The sequence below is a fragment of the Saccostrea cucullata genome, unplaced genomic scaffold (assembly GCF_032062105.1).
Source record: "Saccostrea cucullata isolate Sc308-1 unplaced genomic scaffold, CSIRO_AGI_Scuc_v1 ctg5762, whole genome shotgun sequence".
Lineage (NCBI taxonomy): Eukaryota > Metazoa > Mollusca > Bivalvia > Ostreida > Ostreidae > Saccostrea > Saccostrea cuccullata.
Genome location: NW_026934288.1, coordinates 29,851 through 51,753, shown reverse-complemented (window position 1 = coordinate 51,753; position 21,903 = coordinate 29,851). Strand labels below are relative to the sequence as shown.

General features: G+C 33.4%; 1 protein-coding gene across 5 annotated transcripts in view; it reads right to left on the bottom strand.

Annotated features, from left to right (window-relative positions):
* LOC134240376 (coiled-coil domain-containing protein 9-like) overlaps positions 1 to 21,903 on the bottom strand; it is a 39,893-nt gene that overhangs the window by 9,643 nt on the left and 8,347 nt on the right. The window contains exons 1-7 of one of the 5 annotated variants that reach the window (XM_062722469.1): positions 21,855 to 21,900; positions 13,240 to 13,365; positions 10,262 to 10,924; positions 9,759 to 9,926; positions 4,278 to 4,465; positions 3,093 to 3,130; positions 2,350 to 2,406 (exon numbers count right to left, since the gene is read on the bottom strand). In XM_062722469.1, the coding sequence (XP_062578453.1) occupies positions 2,350 to 2,406; positions 3,093 to 3,130; positions 4,278 to 4,465; positions 9,759 to 9,926; positions 10,262 to 10,864 (1,054 nt within the window). In that variant the 5' untranslated portion in view covers positions 10,865 to 10,924; positions 13,240 to 13,365; positions 21,855 to 21,900. Of the gene's footprint in view, positions 1 to 2,349; positions 2,407 to 3,092; positions 3,131 to 4,277; positions 4,466 to 9,758; positions 9,927 to 10,261; positions 10,925 to 13,239; positions 13,366 to 21,854; positions 21,901 to 21,903 lie in introns of those variants that run through there. The other 4 variants (XM_062722466.1, XM_062722468.1, XM_062722467.1 and 1 more) reach the window with 4 other exon arrangements.

The following is a 21,903-nucleotide window of genomic DNA, read 5'->3' as shown; positions in this document are numbered from 1 at the left end:
CCATGAGAGATAGAGACTTCATATTTGGTTTGCATACTTAAGCTCTTTCAAAAGACACCAACGTCAAGGACCTTGTGACATTGACTGTGACCTATATGCTAAAAATAGCTTTTTCGAACTTTCAACATAACTTTTGTACCATAGGAGATAGAGACTTCATATTTGGTATGTGTCCTCCACTAATTAAGTTCTTTCAAAAGACACCAAGATCAAAAAGATCAAGGTCTGTGACCTATATACTAAAAACAGCTTGTTCAAACTTTCTATAAAACTTTTGAACCATAGGAGATAGAGACTTCATATTTGGTATGCGTCCTCCACTAATTAAGTTCTTTCAAAAGACACCAAGGTCAATGACCTTTTGATCTTGACTGTGAACTATATGCTAATAAAGTGCCACGCCACAGCATGATACGCCCGTCAAAAAATTACAATTAACTTAAACAGTTTAGAGTGCAAGAAAATCATGTAAACCTTGATTCTAAAATTTCCATGATTTTTTCTATTCCTTAAAATATTTGTTTATCCATCGATATCCCCTGTGGTGTAGGCATTAATTATAACAAATTACATCATTGATAGATTTCTATACTGGTTGTATTAGACCTTAATTGTCAAATGCTCATCATATTAAACAATATCAAATTAGTCTTAACAACTTAATTTAAACCAAATTAATTTTGAAAATAAAAGGCTAGGCCATCAAATGACATATGCTATTTAAACTGACCAGCAGTTCTGTCTAATTCTCAAAGGATACAGATAAGAAGATGCTAGCTAGCCTAAATTGAACTCATTAATTAATCTTTGACTGGATGCTTGTCTTCTCATTACTATAGATGAATGAATCTGCACTATCTACCATAAAATATTTTTAAAACATATAAAATACTCAATGATTTTTTTTTTAACATTTAATGTCAGAAAGGTTTAAATATGCAATTTCTATGGAAAATGGACATGCTGATTCCACCCCTATGAAATTAGTTTTTTAAATTAATAATATTATATAATATTAGATTAGTTTATAATGCAATATCAAATTAGTGTTAATTACTTTTCATCAAAATCATTTTAAAACTTAGGCTAGCCAACAAGAGCTATTTACAATCCAACAGGCTTACCCATCTGCCCAATTCCCAAAGGGACATAGATAACACCGATGGTCTCCAGTTTGCTCCTCACACTAAACTCATTAATTTCTCTCTAATTTGACATGCAATTTTCTGTTATCAAAACTCTTGACCAGTGCTTGATAATTACACTCATGGGAGACATGGGATTTCTCTTAACATACATAATATCTGTTATAGATTGCTGTCAAGTATATATGCTGAAAAAAATAAGTATTTTCTTGATTTAACACTTTTTTAATAAGGATACAACTAAAATTTTGCATTTTTTAGGATTATGAAATTCAAAATTTAAAAGACTTAGTTTTTAAAAAAATTTCACTTAAATTAAAGGTCACAGTGACCTTGAAATAGGTCGCGACACACCTTCTACCCAAGATGTATACATTTGCCAAGTTTGATAGTTCTAGGTCTAATAGTTTACTAGTTATGAGCCGGACAGGATTTTTCCATATTTGGCCATAGCATCTTAATTAAAGGTCAGAGCGACCTACTTTTTGTGCGCGACACACCGTCTACCCAAGAAGTATCAGTTGACAAAGTTTGATAATCCTAGGCCTATAAGTATTGAAGTTATGAGCCGGACAGGAATGGACAGACGGACGGACGGACACGAAGCCTATAACATAATACGTCCCGTCTTAAGACGGGCGTATAAAAATAGTTTTTTAGAAATTTGATGCCACCAGGTGCATAGTGTTTCACAAACACATCTTGTTTTTAAAATGTAAAATATGTCTTGAGTTTGACACCTTAATAATTTTTGTGCTTTTAAAAAAAGTGCAAAAACATTGGAGGTCAATAGTTGCACAGTATCAAAAGGGGTTAAAAAGCTATTAAATCTGAGATCCTAAGGATAAAAAATGTTCATGCAAAAAAAAAGTACAATTAAATAAAGGTATATATATAAGATAATTTCTCATGCAAAATAAAATAATAATGGAAAAATTCTTGCATCCAAATATAATGGTTAATATATACTGTATAATTTTACGATTTACTAGTCATACAAATGGCTCTTGTACATTTTGCACATGTTCTGGTACATGCAAACATTCCTCAAAGAACAGGGGTAAACAGTGTCCTACTCCCAACTAGATATTTTGTTTTTAACAAAATACATAAAAGAATATTGTGGTGTAAGTAAATGAAGACTAAAAATGAATTATGGGATACATAGATGAATTATGGGATGCTTTGTTGAGCATGCCCTCACCTAGTGGCCGTTCATCCCTGTCGCCTCGATCAAATCGACCGCTGCCAATACGGCCAGCTTAAATCAAAAGTACAGAACAAGTCAATTAAAATAAAAGATTTAAGTTGCTTTCTGTGTGTGTTACTTTAGAAGCCAAAGTCTGATAACAGCTGTCTAATCAGATACAAGTACAGCAAAACTTGTTTAGTATGAACATGGATATTGCAAATTGACAGATATAGCAAAGTCATCTTGGATCCCCAGCTTTATAAATTTAATGAATTTCTTATGCGGTTATAACGAATTACGGATATAGCGAAGTAACTTCATAGGTCCCAGTGACTTTGTTATAAACGAGTTTTGCTGTCTATGAGATGAATATGGTTTACCTACAGTACAAATAAAAATGTTTAATGTAAAAAAGATTGGTGTTTTGTAAAAATTTTGGTTCTCATGTCAAACATGTATTTAGTTTGATATGATTCCTGAATTTGAAATCATAATAACGTGTACCTAGTACACCACATTGTGTAATATCGTGTCCACACTCATGTGTATGTATTGATCACAGAGGAAAAATGTCCATGCTCAATGAAATACAGTAACCATTGTGTATACATGTACTACATTTTTCTGAATTTTTTAGGCTTACCAAATAAGTATACACTGTACAAAATTCTGAGATAAATATAATAAATAGATGTTAAATGTTAGTTTTCTTCCCATGGTTATTCCTATTACTAGCTTGATTACAGCTTGATTACCTGGTCTTTTTCCTGGCTCCATCCTTTGGTTGGCCTCTCTGAAATACAATGTTACACATGTATACCGCGGTAAATTTCCTACATTTTATCATCTACAATGTACATGTATTTTAATACACAATAAAACATATATTTATAAGTTTGAATGATTACATAAATACACTTTTAACACCTTGAATATATTATCAAGTAATATCAATGTATGGCTCATACTTGCCAACCTCCAGCATGTAAAAATCTGGTCATGACCAGATTTGGAAAGTAAAAAATCTGGTCATAACGCGTAACGACATTCACGGCATATTTACTATGATTAAATTTTATACATATATATACAAAGTATTTGTGTATTGAGAATTCTTTTATTGAAAAAGGATTTAATTTACTATGACAAAAAAATTCATACATAATTTGATTTAAATTTACATGTTAAAATGAAAATTGAAGGTTTTATTTCAGTATTGACCTGAAGTAAGTGTGCATTTTTTTTAAAAGCCTTTTCAGTTTCTGCTGAATTTGAAAGTTTACCAATTTCAGTTTTGAAGTTATTTTTCCTCTCTCTTAATTAACTACTGCAATGTGTTTTAAATGTGACATTAGGCCTACACTGTCTTTGATCACTTTATTTTATCTAGAATTATAGTTTTTTTTCTTTCCAAGATTCCTTGATATGTACAATGTACATAAATATCGTTCCTCTTTCTTGCAATTGGTTCAATCAGAGACATGTGTTTGGTTCAGTTTGTTCCTGTTGGGCCTGATAACGATCTAGTTCTATCGGAAGCCATTTTAATTGACTTCAAACATTGATTTGTCAAAACAACACCCAGTTAATTGTTTACACCTGCACTGATAATTAATCCATCGGCATTGTTTAGATCTAAGCTTGGGTTGTAACTGGAAGTTAAAAGTGCAACCTAATTTACGAACCAAATCCGGAAAATCGGGAGATTTTCGGGTTGTTCTGCAAAAATCAGGTGATAAGCATGACCCCCCGGGTCATAAAAAATAATCGGGTTACGGGTTGAAAAATCGGGTGTGACCCGACGAAATCGGGTGAGTTGGCAACTATGGTATGGCTTGAGGTATCCTGACTCTTTGGTTTGGAATGGGGTTGATACATGTAGGTAGGTCGTCTATTTTAGCAATATTTTCTGAATGTATTGTTTTTTTTAACCCCCTTACTCAGTATGGTCCTTTTGGGTGTCCCACTCTCGTTTCCATTCTCCGGATGCTGATTTCTGACGGTCAATGCGGGCTTGGTCCACTTTGTCCCTCTCTGCTTTCCACTCCACGTATTCTCTTCGCTCTCTTCCAGTCATGTTTATTGCCATCTCCATCTTGTTACGTGGTGGGCCACCTCTTCCTCTGTCCTAAAACAAGGAGAATGTGGTGGTATTGTTATTTCTATAAGCACACTTACAGTGCTAGTTCTGTAAACTAGTTCTGTAAACACCAGTTCTGGTAGAACTCTAAAGTGAACAGTTATTTCAGTTGCAAGCATATACAAAATTCCCTAATTTCAAACTAAATGTACATATTGATAAAACACTTTGATAATAGTGATGTACATGCCTCAATGTGACACAAATGACTGTTGTGTTTGCCCTGCAACAAACGTCGTGTTTCACGTAGTGTTTCGCAATTGTGACGTCACGATGCGGCAAATGAGATGATTATTATTGAGTCAGATTGTTTATTTCATTGATTAATAATGTCAATATAAAATTGTAAAATATAAATATTTCGAAAAGTGTTTCCATGTGTGGGAAATGAATGTTACAAGTGTGTAAATCAGAATGACTTGTCAAGAAGGATTACTAGTGGTGTAATTTACACCTGTTTTATATTGTTCTTTTTAAATGTTTTCTTTATATTTCCTGCATTTGCTTGATTCGGTATAATTAACAATTTATTGCATGATACTTTTTTTGTTAGTGAGGGAGACATGAAGATTTTTTCCCCCATGAACAATCATATTTCCAGAGTTGCCCTTGGGGAATATGATTTTTCATGGGTGAAGAAATCTTCATGTCTCCCTCATTATCTTGCAATAAATGTATAATACCCCCTACAGTCTGACAAGTCTTTAAGAGGCCAATAATTCCATACAGCTTAACTGTGAGCAATTTATAAAGAAGTACTTACGTGTTTGCGGGGGTCTTTTTCAAAGTATACTGTTCTTAATTTTGTAAACATCTAATTTTTGTTTTACAAGATGTTTAAACAATATTGATTAGTTCTTTTTAATATTAAATTCATACTACCATTTTGCCATATAATTGAAGCTACTTGTGTATTAAAGATATTATTTCAAAGGGGCTAAGTGTTTTTTGATTTATCTTGTGGTTCCTTTGCAAATTCAGTCATAAAAAGACTATCAATGTCATGAATATTAGTATTTTGCATATGTCTTGTGCCACAGGTTTAAAATCATTGAGAACTCTGGAAATCAATAGAAAAAGTTATAGGCAAGGTTTTAGTTTTTTAAAATTCTAGGTCAAACCTCACGATCAAGGTCATGGGGTAAAAAATATTGGTACCCAAACAAAGATTTTGTCATCAAGAATACACAAGAGAATAAAAGGTCCAACAGGCACAATGTTTACCTGTGTAACCTTGGCCTTGCTGCTCTGCATAAAAATTTGTTCCAATATACAAGAATGTAAAATTTTTACCGGCCGCCAGGAGGCGGTCGGTTATATGATATGAAAGTTTTAAGTCGCTGTGCGTTTCTGCGGAGCTAACAATTTAAATAAAAATATTCAACATCATATCGCCGGCGTTTTAATATTAAATAAAGATTTCTAAATGTTTAGGAAAAAGCACAATAATCATAAAATTCAATTTTATAAATAATGGGGTAAATATTTCATCCAATCCTGAGTGACAAACTCTGATATAACTGAAAAACAGGAGAAAATTAGTAGGAGTGTTAGGCATAGTCTAAAACAAAGACCGCGTTGTAAATCAACAATTTTACTTTCTCTTTTTAAAACAGGATCTGCTGTATTAATTTGAAATGAAGTGTATATTTAAACATTTCCTATGGATGTTTTTCAAAAATATGATGAAATATTGATTTCTTAAAAGCAAAGAATATTACGACATGTTGGTCCAAGACTAATAGATTTTACAATGTGCCAAACATTTTCCCGCCAGATCTCAACACCAAAACAAAGAGATTGAAAGAGAAGAAATGTATTGGTGGATCTTGAAGGAGTTGTGGGGGGGGGGGGGTAACAAGAGAGAGGGAGGAGCCCCACGTTATATATTTGTTGCGTTTTTATTAAGGTAAAACTATAGCTAAGACTAAACTTTAGTTTTGTACTTTTAATGTAAAAACTACTTAAACAGCAAGTTGTTCCAAACTCAGTGCAGAGACGCAGAGGACTATGCATAGTTTATATTGCCTATACATGTAATATTGTACATGCATTATGCAATCGGCATTGTCGCAGGCATTTTTTTCATGTCACGAGGATATTTTAACAGATAAGTGTAAGAATAAGAAAAAAACAGTTTTTTTTTTAAAAACAGCAAATTTCAGTTTCTGAGAGGAACTTTAACAGTTATATAAATTGGTTTGCGGCCGATTTTTGACGCTTGCGTCAATATGTTTCTTGTTATATCTGAAATGCATAACCTCACCTACACTTGTCTTTCATGTATCTCCCCTTGGAAAGGGCTTTGTCCTTAATGTTAACAACTTAGAATCTCCTACACCATTAAATCAATTGAAATTAGAATCTCCTACACCAAAGAATGCTTTGAACCAACTTAAGTTTAAGTTTGACTCAACTTTGATATCAACAAGATGTGTTTGTGAAACACTATGCACCCAGTGGCAACAAAGTTATATTTAAAAAAGCTTTTTTTAGCATATAGTAGGGGTGGGACGATATACCGATACACCGATACGTACCGATATTTTCCTCTAAGATACGGTTTACGATACAAGCATCCAAATATCGGTACGAAACGATACACGAACGACCTATCCAAAATTTAAAAATGAAAGTACCTGTCCTTGGAACGGCTTGTACGAAGCGAGGACAGTCTATTGTCTATGCGAAAGACATCAGACCGTCCACCTGACCGATGTGCGGTGCATCTAAGTACCTGTCCTTGGAAAATGGCGGCTTGTACGAAGCGAGGAGATGATGTTGATATTGAAAACACACTGTAGAACTAATAAGTCGTTGATTAGGGGTAAAACGTTTTCACTTTTAAGCAGCCTCGGATGTAAAGCGTGCTAAACACAGAAAGAATCGTTTCCAGACCATTTGATGTAATTAATTGTTAGTCCATCTCTGTAATTTTTTTTCTTGTAATCTCAACTTGGCTACAGACTTTCAGCAATTAATAATAATGTAAAAATGAATTTTAGTCAATATTCTTTGATGAACTACTCAACTATTTGTAAACAACTTGATAATAGAAATTTGGTAATAATAATACATACAGAACAGAAGAGAATATTTTATTTCTAATTTAGAGCCCAAACATGTATTATTGGTTTTGTATAAAGTTTTAGTCAATGAAATTGATGAACTTCAAGTATTAATTTCAAAGCACACATGATTTGATTTAATATCAAAACAAAAAATTAAATAAAATACTAATTTTTAAATAGTTTTATAATTTATCATTATATCGAGATACGTATCGTATCGTGCTAATATATCGAGATACGTATCGTATCGCAAGATCTGTGTATCGTCCCACCCCTAGCATATAGGTCACTGTCAAGGTCACAAGGTCATTGACCTTGGTGTCAGTTGGAAGAACATAATTAGTGGAGTAAGCACACCAAATATGAAGTCTCTATCTCCTATGGTTCAAAACTTATGGCGAAAGTTCTAAAAAGCTATTTTTAGCTTGTAGGTCACATTCAAGGTCACAGGGTCATTGCCCTCGGTGTCATTTGAAAGAGCTTAAATAATGGAGTATGCATACCAAATATGAAGTCTCTATCTCTCATGGTTCAAAAGTTGCAGTGAAGGTCAATGTTGACAACAGACAGACAAACAGGCAAACATACAGGACAAAAACAATATACTCCTTGGATTTATCAATCCCGGTGCATAAAAATGTAGTACAATCATTTATGTCCAAAATGATTGTCAAATGACAATTTAATTTAAGGCTAGTCATTAACTTAGAAATGTTAATATAAGATATGAATCTAATTTATGAAAATTCATGACATACATGAACAAGAATGCTTCATGCCTGCATGATCATCATGAAACTCTAACTCGCTTCTTACTTCATCTTCAAGGAAGATGATAATCTTTAATGGATTATACGAGGGTTGTCCCAAAAAGTCGTAGACAATGTTAATAACTTTTTTAACACGCAACCAATACTAACCAAATTTTGCATAGACATAATACATTCAATGTTCTTTAAAATTGTGAATTCCTAAATATATATCTTTCATATTAATTGTATTGGGACGATTTATATGAAGGCCAATATGGTCTGTCGGCGCACGACCAAAATTCAGAATAATTTACGCATATAACTATTACATTTGCTTTTATTTCTTTAGTACTATGTAAAAGATTGAACTAAAATTTAAATCACCGAAACCAGAATAAAAATCTTAATAATATATCAAAATTTCATATATATTGAATTAGAAACAGACGACTAATGGGCTTATGGAATGATTTTCAAAGTCTTGTTAGAATTGAGACTGATGAAAATGACGTCGTCGAACACGTACCCGGCGCACGGAAATGTAATAAATTGTTTTTGGTATCTTTTATCTTCATTAAAGACAGGGAAAGAGTACAGAAATAACATTACACACTAGATTTTAGTAGAGAAGGTGTTTTTAAATAGCAGTAGATTCAAAGATAGTTTTTTTTCTATATATCGAAAAAAAAAAATAGTTATTGCATGTAAGATGTAGAGTACTGTTTGTTAAACGCAGACATTTGGGAACGTTCTGGGCCATGAACGTCGTCAAACAAGGTGTATTCCCTGCTGCCTAAAATGTAAGGTGATCTTTCAACTAAATTTTAACTAAAATTTGAATCTGCTTAAGAAAACGGACAGTAGTGAATTTAAATAAGTCCCTTAGTCAAGAGTGTTTTTTCACTATAAAAAAATATTCATTTGGATGTTAATATCCACATGTGAAGCAGAAAAAGTAATCATGACGTTATGAGAGGTGTAAATTATGTTTGCTTTCGTGCGCCGATGTACACTAACATGGTTTCTTTATTTTTACATAGTTTTCTTATTAAATGTGGTATCGTCATGAAACTTGAAATACATGATCATCAAATGTTACTTTTTGCTATGACAAGAAAAAAATTTGATTTAGCAAAGAGAAAATAAACTATGTTCGCTGTCTACAACTTTTTGGGATAACCCTCGTATGTACAGCACAGTGGAAACTGGAAATTTTTATTAAATGTTTGTTTTTAGGAAAATTTTCAATTTGAAGAAAAAAGATGAAAAAACACAAGAGCCTATATTGTGGGTAGGGGAGAGGGGTCCTATCCTCAATGACCTGTGATATTAACATGTACTCCTAAACTCTCTATTTAAAATGCTTTATCATATATTTCATTGTTTTTCTTCAAGCAAATACGAGGGAGCTACATTTAGATGTCTAAAACGTCTGATGAAATCCCAGATAAGAATCACCTGTCTTTCTCGTTCCTTCCTCATTCTGTTCTTCACATTGCCAAAGTCCTCTCCTCCGTAGTTCTTGGGGTGCCTCCTGGAGGTGTCTCCGCGGGGGTTCTCTGGGGGTCTCTCGCCATGACGATATCTGTCAGACAAAAAGTTGTATGCTGGATCTGGTGGAGGTCCCTGTAATATTATAGATAAATACTGTAAGGTTTAAGCTGACTACAAAATACAATTTATACTCTCAGTTAATATGCATTGTAAAGGAATTATTTAAACAGAAAGATGAACCTCTCGCCATTCAATTCTAAAAATCCTTAAGTACTTGTAAATAACGGTAGCTAAAAACATACACTTGCAAAACTTAATAAAATGAACATCATGCAAACAACAATCACATACAACAAGAATCAAAAATGTTTAAAAAAAATATATATACATGCCTTTCCTGTCCCCCCCCTAAATTGTAATTTTTGAAACTTTCAAATCATTCTTATATAGTCCATGTAACAACTTACAAGAGGGCTCTTGGAAAAGTCATATCCCTGGTTCTCCTTCCTCTGGAATCCTTTTATACCACTCTGCATGCGTTTTGCTTGGGGTTCAAACTCTGAATGTTCTTGTGGATATCTTTTATCCTGGAATCCATTAGTGAAGTTTTGGTGGTTATCCCCAAAACTTCGTCGGGCATCACCGTTTCTGACATGAGGTCTCTGGTACCTTTTATTCCTTCCACCTCTCTCATGTCGATTATCCCTGTAATCATGATCTCGAAATTCTTGATTTCTGGGTTGGTAGTTGAGCTGTTGGTGTTGCCGCTTCAGAGCTTCGTAAGCTCCGTCTGACACCTCCTCCACTGGAGGGTTCCTAGAGGGCCGCTTTCCACGGCGCTGATTCCTTCCCTGGTCCTCCTCACTCGATGAGTGCCTCTGATAGTGTGGAGGTTCCCCTTGGACCCCTTCCACATTGGAAAATGGCCGCCAATATCGGGGTTTTTCCAACTGATGATTTTCTTGTTCCTCTTTATCAGGGAAGCTTTGCGACCCAGGCCTCTGAAATTGAGAATGTTTGGAGTTTTTCTTCCGATTAACATTTGTTGAGCCCTCGTTGTCATTACTCATCTGGATATTACTTTCTATGCTTTTGTCTTCTCCAGATAAATTGCGTGTGACTCGAATATCCTACACCAAATTAAAATTCCATGCAATTAAAACAACAATGCAACATGCTATTAGTAAGATAATGCATGTAGATATATTTACTATAAATTTCGTTTTTTATTTGATAAAAGCATTATATGGTATCATGTACCTGTATATTTTTACATTTGCAAATGTTTTCTTTTATATAACATTATCAAGAAACCCTTAATTTATCTATATCTGTATAAACATAAGTTCATCACATCATAAACATTCGATGTGATTTCTCACTGAAGCCAAAGGTTGATGCACATTTCATAGATCAAACATGTGCTGTTTAGTTTTGAAAATAAAATATTCTAGGCATTAAATTAATTTAAGGCAAATGTATTATATAGAAGTTACAAATGTAAATGTAAGAAATAAGGTTTATTTTAGAACATCTATTGGGATATAATTTCAGGTTGGTACATGATTAAATTTACCATAAAGCCCTTTTGACTTAATGGAATTCGATCATGTGAACAAACTGTATTTATATCCCAATTTATGATTAAAATCTATGATTATAATGATACATTAATTCTTAAATGTCTTCAAAACATTGATGTATTATTTATAAATTATTTGAGCACTGAGTTAATTCACATTAACATACATGCCTTAAAATTAGTTAGATTAGTAAGTAGTATGCATAATACACTATATGTATAAGCATAGTCATGATAGTGAACATTAACTTTCAAGTAAATATTCTGCTTATTCATGTGCACCACATACTGCAATCCAATTTTTATTTGCATGCAAAACATAAAAACAAATTTTCGAAAGTTTCTTTTCTCACAATAGACCATTTATCTTATTTTGTATTTAATAGTACATGCATGTATATTTCTTTCCTCATAAGAGATGTCTTTTTGTTTGAATATTTAAAACATAGGTAATCAAAGATTACGAAGCTCACCTCGACGAATGCTATTAGTTAAAGTAATGCAAATCTCACATCATATTTTCTTAATATTTAGTATTCATCCCAATAACAATATTCTTGCAAGTTGTGTTTAACCCCTTACATGGCATATACACATTTCTATGCGTGTAGCGTGAAAAACATGTATAGTGTAAACAAATATTCATAACTGTTAATACTGCAGATATCAAGGACTTCAAGTACTTTTGGATTGATCTGTTCCCAAAACTTAAACCTGGTCTCTTGTATGGAAAATATAGGTCAGATCCAGCATCCGAAGCAAGTCTGATAGTGTCCATCCTTAGATGCATTATCCATGCAAGTTTGGTTTAGCTAGGGCTTATAGTTACTTGGGATTGAAAATGTAGGTCAGATCCAGCATCCGAAGCTAGTCTGGTAGTGTACATCCCTAGATACATCATCCATGCAAGTTTGGTTTAGCTAGGGCTTATAGTTACTTGGGAATGAAAATGTAGGTCAGATCCAGCATTCGAAGCAAGTCTGGTAGTGTCCATCCCTAGATGCATCATCCATGCAAGTTTGGTCCAGGTTGGACTTATAGTTCCTTGGGAATAGACCTGCTCCAAAAACTTTCACCTGGTCACTCAACTGGAAAATGTAGGTCTGATCCAGCATCCGAAGCAAGTTTTGTAGTGTTCTTTCCTAGATGCATCATCCATGCAAGTTTGGTCCGGGTAGGGCTTATAATTCCTTGGGAATGGACCTGCTCCAAAAACTTTAACCTGCTCCAAAAACTTTAACCTGGTCACTCATCTAGAAAATGTAGGTCAGATCCAGCATCCGAAGCAAGTCTGGTAGTGTACATCCCTAGATGCATCATCCCTGCAAATTTGGTCCCGGTAGGGCTTATAGTTCCTTGGGAATGGACCTGCTCCAAAAACTTTAACCTCGTCACTCATCTAGAAAATGTAGGTCAGATCCAGCATCCGAAGCAAGTCTGGTAGTGTACATCCCTAGATGCATCATCCATGCAAATTTGGTCCCGGTAGGGCTTATAGTTCCTTGGGAATGGACCTGCTCCAAAAACTTTAACCTGCTCCAAAAACTTTAACCTCGTCACTCATCTAGAAAATATAGGTCAGATCCAGCATCCAAAGCAAGTCTGGTAGTGTACATCCCTAGATGCATCATCCATGCAAGTTTGATTTAGGTAGGGCTTATAGTTACTTGGGAATGGACTTGCTCCTAAAACTTTAACCTGGGACGACGCCGACGCCAACACCGACGCCAACGCCAACGCCGGGGGTATAGCATAAGCTCATCTCGACTTTGTCGAGGTGAGCTAAAAAGCACATAGACATGTTTCAGAGACTTATTTTGTCTCCACTGTCATGATAGGAATCCCTATTGATTATGTTTATACCTGAGCCTTTGGAGTGTCTCGGACTCCTTTATTTGGGGATTTCCCTCGCCCGGCAGGTCTGGGCTGCCTGGGTCGCTCTTTTCTACCATCTGCTGGCTCCTTGGGCACTTCCTCTCCAGGTAGAGGCTGAATCATAAATTAAAATTTCAGTATACTTTTGTATTTGTATAAGATCTGTAGCATTTTACACCAATGGTCAACTAAAATGGAGAAAAGAACCTGTATAAATAACCAAAGCAACACAATTCATTAAAATAAAAAAAGATATGTTCAGAATTATGCAATGAATACAGTATACTAGTAAGTGGAATACTGAACAGCAAGACCTAAATTTAGCTATTTGTTCTTTAATATTTATATATTTTTAATGAGAGGTATTTATAGCCATTGTATCATTGCAACACAGATTATCAAACTCCAAAACTAATAGATAGAAATTTTAAGATACTAGTATGTCTTACATGTAGTGTACGTTACTCTACTTGTGTAAAAGGTTATACAGCTGTACTGAAATCAGACCAAAACTGTACATACAATACTGTAGGAGGAAAAGCATTTTGAAAATATTTCACAGAAATTTCTGTTTTTTAGTTATCAGGCAACAATGATCATTGAAATGAAAAACTGATAAACACATTTATTGTCCCCCGCTTTCGACTGTCAATCTGTAGGTCTGTTAGTCTATCACAAAAACTTTAAGCTTGGTAATATCTTTTGAATGAGAAGAAATAAGACTTTCATATTATAAATGTGTATTGCCTGTGACAAGACCTTTCTAAATAGACTATGACTTTTGACCCGTGACCTTGACGTTGACCTACTTTTCAAAATCGTGAATTTTTCCAAGTAACTTTTGATTGTGAAGAGATACATGTAGGGCTTTCATATTGACGTGTGCATTACCTGTCTGTGACATGACATTTCCAAGCATGCTATGATATTTGACCCCTTGACCTTGAAGGTTGAACTAATTTTAAAAAAAAAAGTTCTTAATGACATATGATAGGGCGTTCATAAATGACGCAATATGCCATAAATAATGACATCTCATCTGCTTTTTAGAGTGGCCCCACGGCAGTCCCTGCACCTGCCTTATGGGACTGCTTGGGTGCCAAGTTGAGCCTGGTTGGTACTATATACAAAAAGCTATCTAAATTTAATTCTCTGGTTCTCAGGCCAATTTCCTCCAAAACAGATGTGGGCAGGAAGCATTTTATTTATCATTTTATTGGCAATAAAATAGATGAGGGAGGTATTTTTTTAATTATAATTTTTGAATTTTCTTTAAAAATGAAGTTAATTTTTTTATTTACAGATATACTTTACATGTCTGATCAAAAGGTTTGCTTTATCCATTGCTTATCTGCGTGTGAAAATCGTAGGCAATGTCTTACAATGTATTTTCACACAAAGTAGCCAGAATCTCTTTGCAAATGGCTACCTGAAGTGATATTTGAGTACTAAACTATAGTGCTGGGTATCGCGACGGAAAAATCGTATCGCGATATATTGCAATATTACATTTTGTATTGCAATATATCACGATATAAATATTTAATAATTTTTTGCTTTTCGTCAAGGTTAAATGAAAACACAAACTCAAATTACATGTATTCTCGAGTTGATATTCCGATTGCCTGATCGCGTTATTTTGGAGCAAGCGGCAAGATAAGTTTTTTTTGTGGGAAAACTTGTTGAATTTAATTAAGTTGTAATACTCATAGGCGCTCCCCATGTAATTCTGTAAATGACGTATGATATAAGTATATATAGGTCTACCCCTCTATACTATAAAATATCCAAGGCCTGCAACTGGGCGCCATTGTGGATTTCGCCTGGGACCTCTGACTGACTTACTTTAAGGGTTTCTGGGGTATACTGGGCTGGTTATCAGCATCGGGTACTCTAATTTATTGAAATAAAATATTTGCAAACTTTTATCCAGCACCATTCCGTTGCTTTCTCTTGTTTTCAAACATTTCTCTATTACACCGTCACACTTAGCTGATCTCGGCCGGAAGAAGTCGATTTCGTCGATTTTCAACAACTCGTACGAAAATAACTTTCGGAAGTTTGACAATATTTAGTGGAGAAAGTACATAGGCGCTTGGTTTCAGGATGGTGTATTTTGTGTATTATGTGTTTTTTGGTTTGTCTGAATACCCTGATTAAAATAAAAATGAAAACTCGCTGAAATTAGCACGTTTTAAAAATGTCATATTCCTCGGAGTTTTTTTTTTTCTGGGGTACATTTTTTTTTGTTTCTGTACACAAGACCCTGTGATACTCTTTGAGAAAATAAAAAAAATATTATCTCGGAAAGAGGTACTGATTTTCTAACTGATTTATTTTCTCTACACAAGTCCGTATAAGCTAGACAGGCATGTAGCGAGGCAGACCCTGGCACTAAGTTTTCTTTTAGCTATATCATAACACATAGCTTTTGTGGATTTTTAGTCAGTACACAAATCTTTATTAAAAGAGATTGTGAATTTATAATCAGAACAAATCTTTATTGATAGATTCTGTTTGTTTGTTTTTGTTTTTGTTAAAAAAGAAAAAACAAAACTGTCCATATAATTATTCAAGATAGCTCATTATATTAATTGTTATAAATACAATGAGTAGAGCTGAAACCTATTTAAACATATGTACATGGAATGTGGGAGGTATGATCACTGACGGCATTAAATGTACAGATAACAAATTTATAGATCAGATAAAAAATTTTGATATTGTATTACTCACTGAAACACACATAGGCTATAATACTACCCTTGAAGTGGATAACTTTTCTTACTACTCAGTTTGTAGAGATAAGTCAAAGAATAACAGATACTTTGGAGGTTTAGGAATTTTAATAAAGAAAAACATAAGAAAGGGCATTTTAGTACTTCAAAATACAAACACAGAGTTTCAATGGTTAAAGCTTAAAAAAGAATTCTTCAATTTTAAATCAGACATATACTTATGTTTGATCTACATTCCCTACACATCAGGTTATTTAAGAAATAATAATGATATACTAGAAATACTGGAGAGAGATATTATTAAGTATAGAGATATGGGTGATATTATACTTACTGGAGATTTTAATGCCAGAACTGGTAATGAACCTGATTACATAAAAGGAGATAATACCTCACACATTCCAATTAAAGAAGACTTTTATAATGTAGATATAGCAGTTGGGGATAGGAAAAATAGAGATATCACATTAGATAATAGAGGTAAAGACTTGTTAGAAATGTGTATAGCAAATAAGATGAGAATAGTTAACGGTAGAATTTTTGGTGATTCATATGGAAAATTTACTTGCCATAACTATGCAGGTTCAAGTGTTGTCGATTACTTTATTGTAACAGAGAAATTACTTGACGATATTATGTACTTTCATGTATATGATTTTTTACCATTCTCTGATTGTCATTGTAAAATTTCACTAAAAATACTATCATCTTTTACAAGGGAGATAAATAACAATAATCTTCAAGAAATGCCTATTCGTTACAAATGGAACAGTTCACTAATAAGCCACTACCAGAACTTTTTTTACACACCCTATTATCCAACAAGACATACAAACCTTTTTAAATAAAGATATACAAATGAATGAAAAGGAAATTAATGAAGCTACAAATGATATCCATAACATTTTTGAAAAAGTAGCAAAATTATCACTAAATAAGAAGGTTCATAAAAATAAACAAGTTAACAAAAAATGGTTTGATTCAGATCTTTGGAAAATGAAGAAACAACTTAGTGAAAAGGCTATCTTAATATCTAAATTTCCTAACAACCCTTTCATACGAGGGTCTTATTTCAAAGCTAAAAAAGTGTATGCTAAATTAAATAAATACAAAAAACGACAGTTTGTTCAAAATATTTTCGACAAGTTAGATCAACTAAAGGAAAATAATCCTAAAGAATACTGGAATTTAGTTCAATCAGAGAAGCCAAAGAGGGGAATAAGGAAAAAACAGAAATGTATTGAACCAGATATGTGGCATAACTACTTTAGTACCCTGTTTAAACTCTAATAAGCATTCAGAGAGACTACAAATTATTCAAAATAAAATTAAGGAACTTGAAAATGGACCAAACTTTATATCGTTTTAAACTGTTTAAAATCTCTTTAAAGGAATTACAAAAATCTTTGTCTAGTATAAAATCTGATAAAAGCCCTGGCCTGGATAATATTACCAACGAAATGTTGAGAGTAGCACAAATTTACATGAATCCTTGTATTCTAAAATTGTTTAACAATGTCTTCACTTCCGGAATTTATCCCAGAAAATGGGTAGAAGGTTATATAACACCTATTTTTAAATCAGAAAATCCCCGATTACCCCAAAATTATAGAGGCATAACCATTACCAACAGTATTGGCAAACTTTTCAATATAATACTTAACAATAGATTAGATAATTTTTTATTGGAAAATAACATCATTCACGAAAGCCAAATAGGATTTTCAAAAAAAGCTAGCTTCGGATCATTTATTTGTAATGAAATGTCTGATCGACAAATACACCAACAAAGGTAATAAACGTTTGTATGCTTGCTTCGTTGACTTCCATAAAGCATTTGATACAATAATACACGAAGGCATAAAACTTAAACTTCTTCAATTGAATATAAATGGACTATTCTACAAAATAATATGCAGTATGTACAAATACAGTTATATCTCGATTAAAATTGATAATAAATTAACCCAACCTTTCTCACCTGAACTAGGAGTAAGACAAGGTGATGTTTAAGCCCGAATATATTCAAAATATTCTTAAATGATCTCGCAAATTTACTAAATGAAGATGTTGTTAACTCAGTCTCACTTTTCAAAAAGCAAATAGGAGCTTTATTATATGCAGACGATTTAGTATTATTATCTGACAACCAGCTAGCCCTGCAACAAAAACTTGATATGTTATACAAATATTGTAAAGAATGGTGTTTGGAAATCAATGTTAACAAAACAAAAGTAATTATTTTCAACAGAAGTGGGCATTTATTAAAACATTTTCAATTAATGGTATTAATATAGAATGTGTAAAAACGTATAAATACCTAGGAATAATACTCTCAAATTCTGGTTCTTTCAAAGAAGCAAGGTGTAATTTATATAACAAAGCTTTAAAGTCATCATTTAAAATATACAAAGATATAAAATCAACAGATCCACCCATTAAAACTTTACTTCATCTATTTGATCACATGATCAAGCCAATAGCTACCTATGGATCCGAAAAAACTATTGTCATCATCAATGCAAAGAAAAGAAAAATGTTTATTTGATATATTTAAAGACTGGGAGATTGAAAATCTTCATATGAAATTTTGCAAATTTATCATAGGGTCTGGGAAAAGAAGTAAATATTGCAGTTCTCTCTGAACTGGGTAGACAACCAATATTTTATTCTATTATTATAGCAATTATATCTTACTGGCACAGACTGGAAAACATGCCTGAAAACTCTTTGTTATACAGTGCATACAAAGAAAGCATTATCTTGGACAGTTGTAATGTAAATAGTTGGTTTTCAAATGTAACATATTTCTGTAACAGAATGGGCATAGATTTGTCAAGATGTAAATCAATGAAACTAATAACTTTAAAGAAACATCTGAAAAAAATTATTAGAGAAGATTTCCTTCAATATTGGTTTAAACAAAGAGATGATGGTTGTCTATCGGGTAAACTTACAACATATTTCTATATAAAAAGAAGTTTTGAAATTGAAAAGTATTTATTATTAAAAAATTTTGAACAAAGAAAAATTATATGCAAATTTAGAGTGAGTTCACATAACCTCAGAATAGAAAGTGGAAGGTACGAAAAAAAACTAAACTCTGCTGGAGAGCAAACCACCCTTGCAAGAAATGAAAGAATTTGTAGAATGTGCGACATGAACTGTGTGGAAGATGAGATACACTCACTGATTGAATGTCCATTATATAAGCATGATAGAGATGACTTTTTTAATATTATTGCTAAAAGTAATAAAAATTTCTATACTTTAACAAATAAAGAAAAATTTTTATGGATTATGTCTAATGAAGATGACATGTTGCTTATCAAGCTGGGTAATTTTTTAATCAATATCTTTAAAATAAGAAATAGCAAATTATGCAATGTTAAACAAAGAAACAAATAAATACAAAAGAGTAATATATAGAAATACTTTAAACAAACTTTCATTTACAGTATATTGATTATGTATGTTGTAATCCCCAACTGCTGTAACATCATTTATCTTTTGTTAGTTTAATTCTGCTATCAATTTTGAATTTCTGCTTGTATGTTTTTTTTTCCTTATTACTTGTATGCCCTGATGGGCCCCAAATTGGTATTAATAAATCTTATATATCTTATCTTATCTTATCTTATCTGTAGCAACAGGGGGGGGGGGGGGGGGGCTGCCCGCCCCTATTTTTTCCCAACATTACCTTTACTATTGAAAATGTGCATTGAAAGGTTGGTACTCATACCATAGTATTGTGATATGAAGGAAAATGTACTAGTATTGTATGGGGAAAAAAATGAAAGTGAAAGGAAGTTGGCTTTGAAAAAATTTGACCACTACCCCACCCACCCCCCCCCCCCCACCCCCCGAAATAGGATTTTCGTGTTTGAGCGTTTTTTTTTTTTGGCTTGTCAACTTTTACAGGTAAGTGAAAAAAAAATGTTTCTCTCTGGCTGCCCCCCCCCTCACTTTCAAAAACAATGCTACATGTACATGCCTATGAGAGTATATATACTGTACACATGACATTTTTAAAACGTGCTAATTTCAGCGAGTTTTCATTTTTATTTTAATCAGGGTATTCAGACAAACCAAAAAACACATAATACACAAAATACACCATCCTGAAACCAAGCGCCTATGTACTTTCTCCACTAAATATTGTCAAACTTCCGAAAGTTATTTTCGTACGAGTTGTTGAAAATCGACGAAATCGACTTCTTCCGGCCGAGATCAGCTAAGTGTGACGGTGTAATAGAGAAATGTTTGAAAACAAGAGAAAGCAACGGAATGGTGCTGGATAAAAGTTTGCAAATATTTTATTTCAATAAATTAGAGTACCCGATGCTGATAACCAGCCCAGTATACCCCAGAAACCCTTAAAGTAAGTCAGTCAGAGGTCCCAAAATCCACAATGGCGCCCAGTTGCAGGCCTTGGATATTTTATAGTATAGAGGGGTAGACCTATATATACTTATCATACGTCATTTACAGAATTACATGGGGAGCGCCTATGGTAATACTCTGATTCAGCTTTAACATGAAGGGGTTTCATATAATAGTTGTCGTCGTTTCGTTTTTGAAAGATACATGTCTCTGGTTTCTGATCACACTTCACATCGCTTGCCACCATATTTTACCTTGAAATGGGCAAATAACTCTTTTTGTAACAATTTATATCATATCGAACTCGAACCGGTATTCACAAAAAAATACCGCGATACGTATTGTGAAGAACGAAATCGGGATACACCGGTTAACCGGTAATATCACACAGCACTACTAAACTACAAAAAAAATGAGGACGGAACTTTTTTTTTTCAGATTGGTCCCGCAATGCCAACTTTTTATTTTATCAAAAATACAATAAAATTAGCAATGCGGCTACTTCAAAACGGATGCGCGCGGGCCTGAGAACCAGAATTTCAATTCTATGTAGCCTAAAGAAACCTTTTTGTTTTAAGTGATTATGAAAAATCATAGTATGTTACTGGCCACTGTGAGATATCTTAAGACTAATATAGTCATACCAAATCTTTAAAAACATTCGAAACCAATGACCATGGTGACAATAATAATACCACATTCAACCAATATCAAATGTCTCAAAATGTTTCTGATCTTTGAAGGTTACAAGGTTACCTTCATACGTTCTTAAAAATATACTTGTATATTTGCAAAACAAAGTAACCTTAATCATGCAAGACTGTCTGTCATTTAAATTACCCGCGGTAATCTTTTTCTGACCTGATCAACATCAAATTAATATCAAGTTTTTGTGCCCTTTAAAAAGATGTTTTTGCTATTACAGATTTTATATAAGTTTGACTCTTTTTTAGGGAAGGCTACTTTACGGTTACCATTTTGCTATCACAACATTACCTTTGACCCTTTCCTTTGGGTAACTATTTTTTATCAGGGTGTTGGGACATTGCTATTAGGGTATGCAATTACCTTTGACTCTTTCCTTGTGAAGGCTACTTTTTTAGTGTTTTGCAACACAACTTTTGCTGAATAGATATAACATTACCTTTGACCCTTTCCTTAAGGAGGCTTCTTCTTTTCCAGTGTTTTGCTAGTACAGATGTCTGATGTAATACTACCTTTGACTCTTTAACAGGAAGGCTACTTTTTTAGTGTTTTGCTAGCACAGATGTAACATTATCTTTGACTCTTTCCTTGGGGAGGCTACTTTTGAAGTGTTTTTATTGTACAGATGTAACATAACCTTTGACTCTTTCCTTTGGAAGGCTTCTTCTTTTCTACTATGCGTTTCACTAGTACAGATGTAACTTTACCTTTGACTCTTTCCTTGGAGAGGCTTCTTTTTTAGTGTTTTGCTAGTACAGATAACTAATGTATCATTACCTTTGACTCTTTCCTTGGGGAGGCTACTTTATTTTAGTGTTTTGCTAGT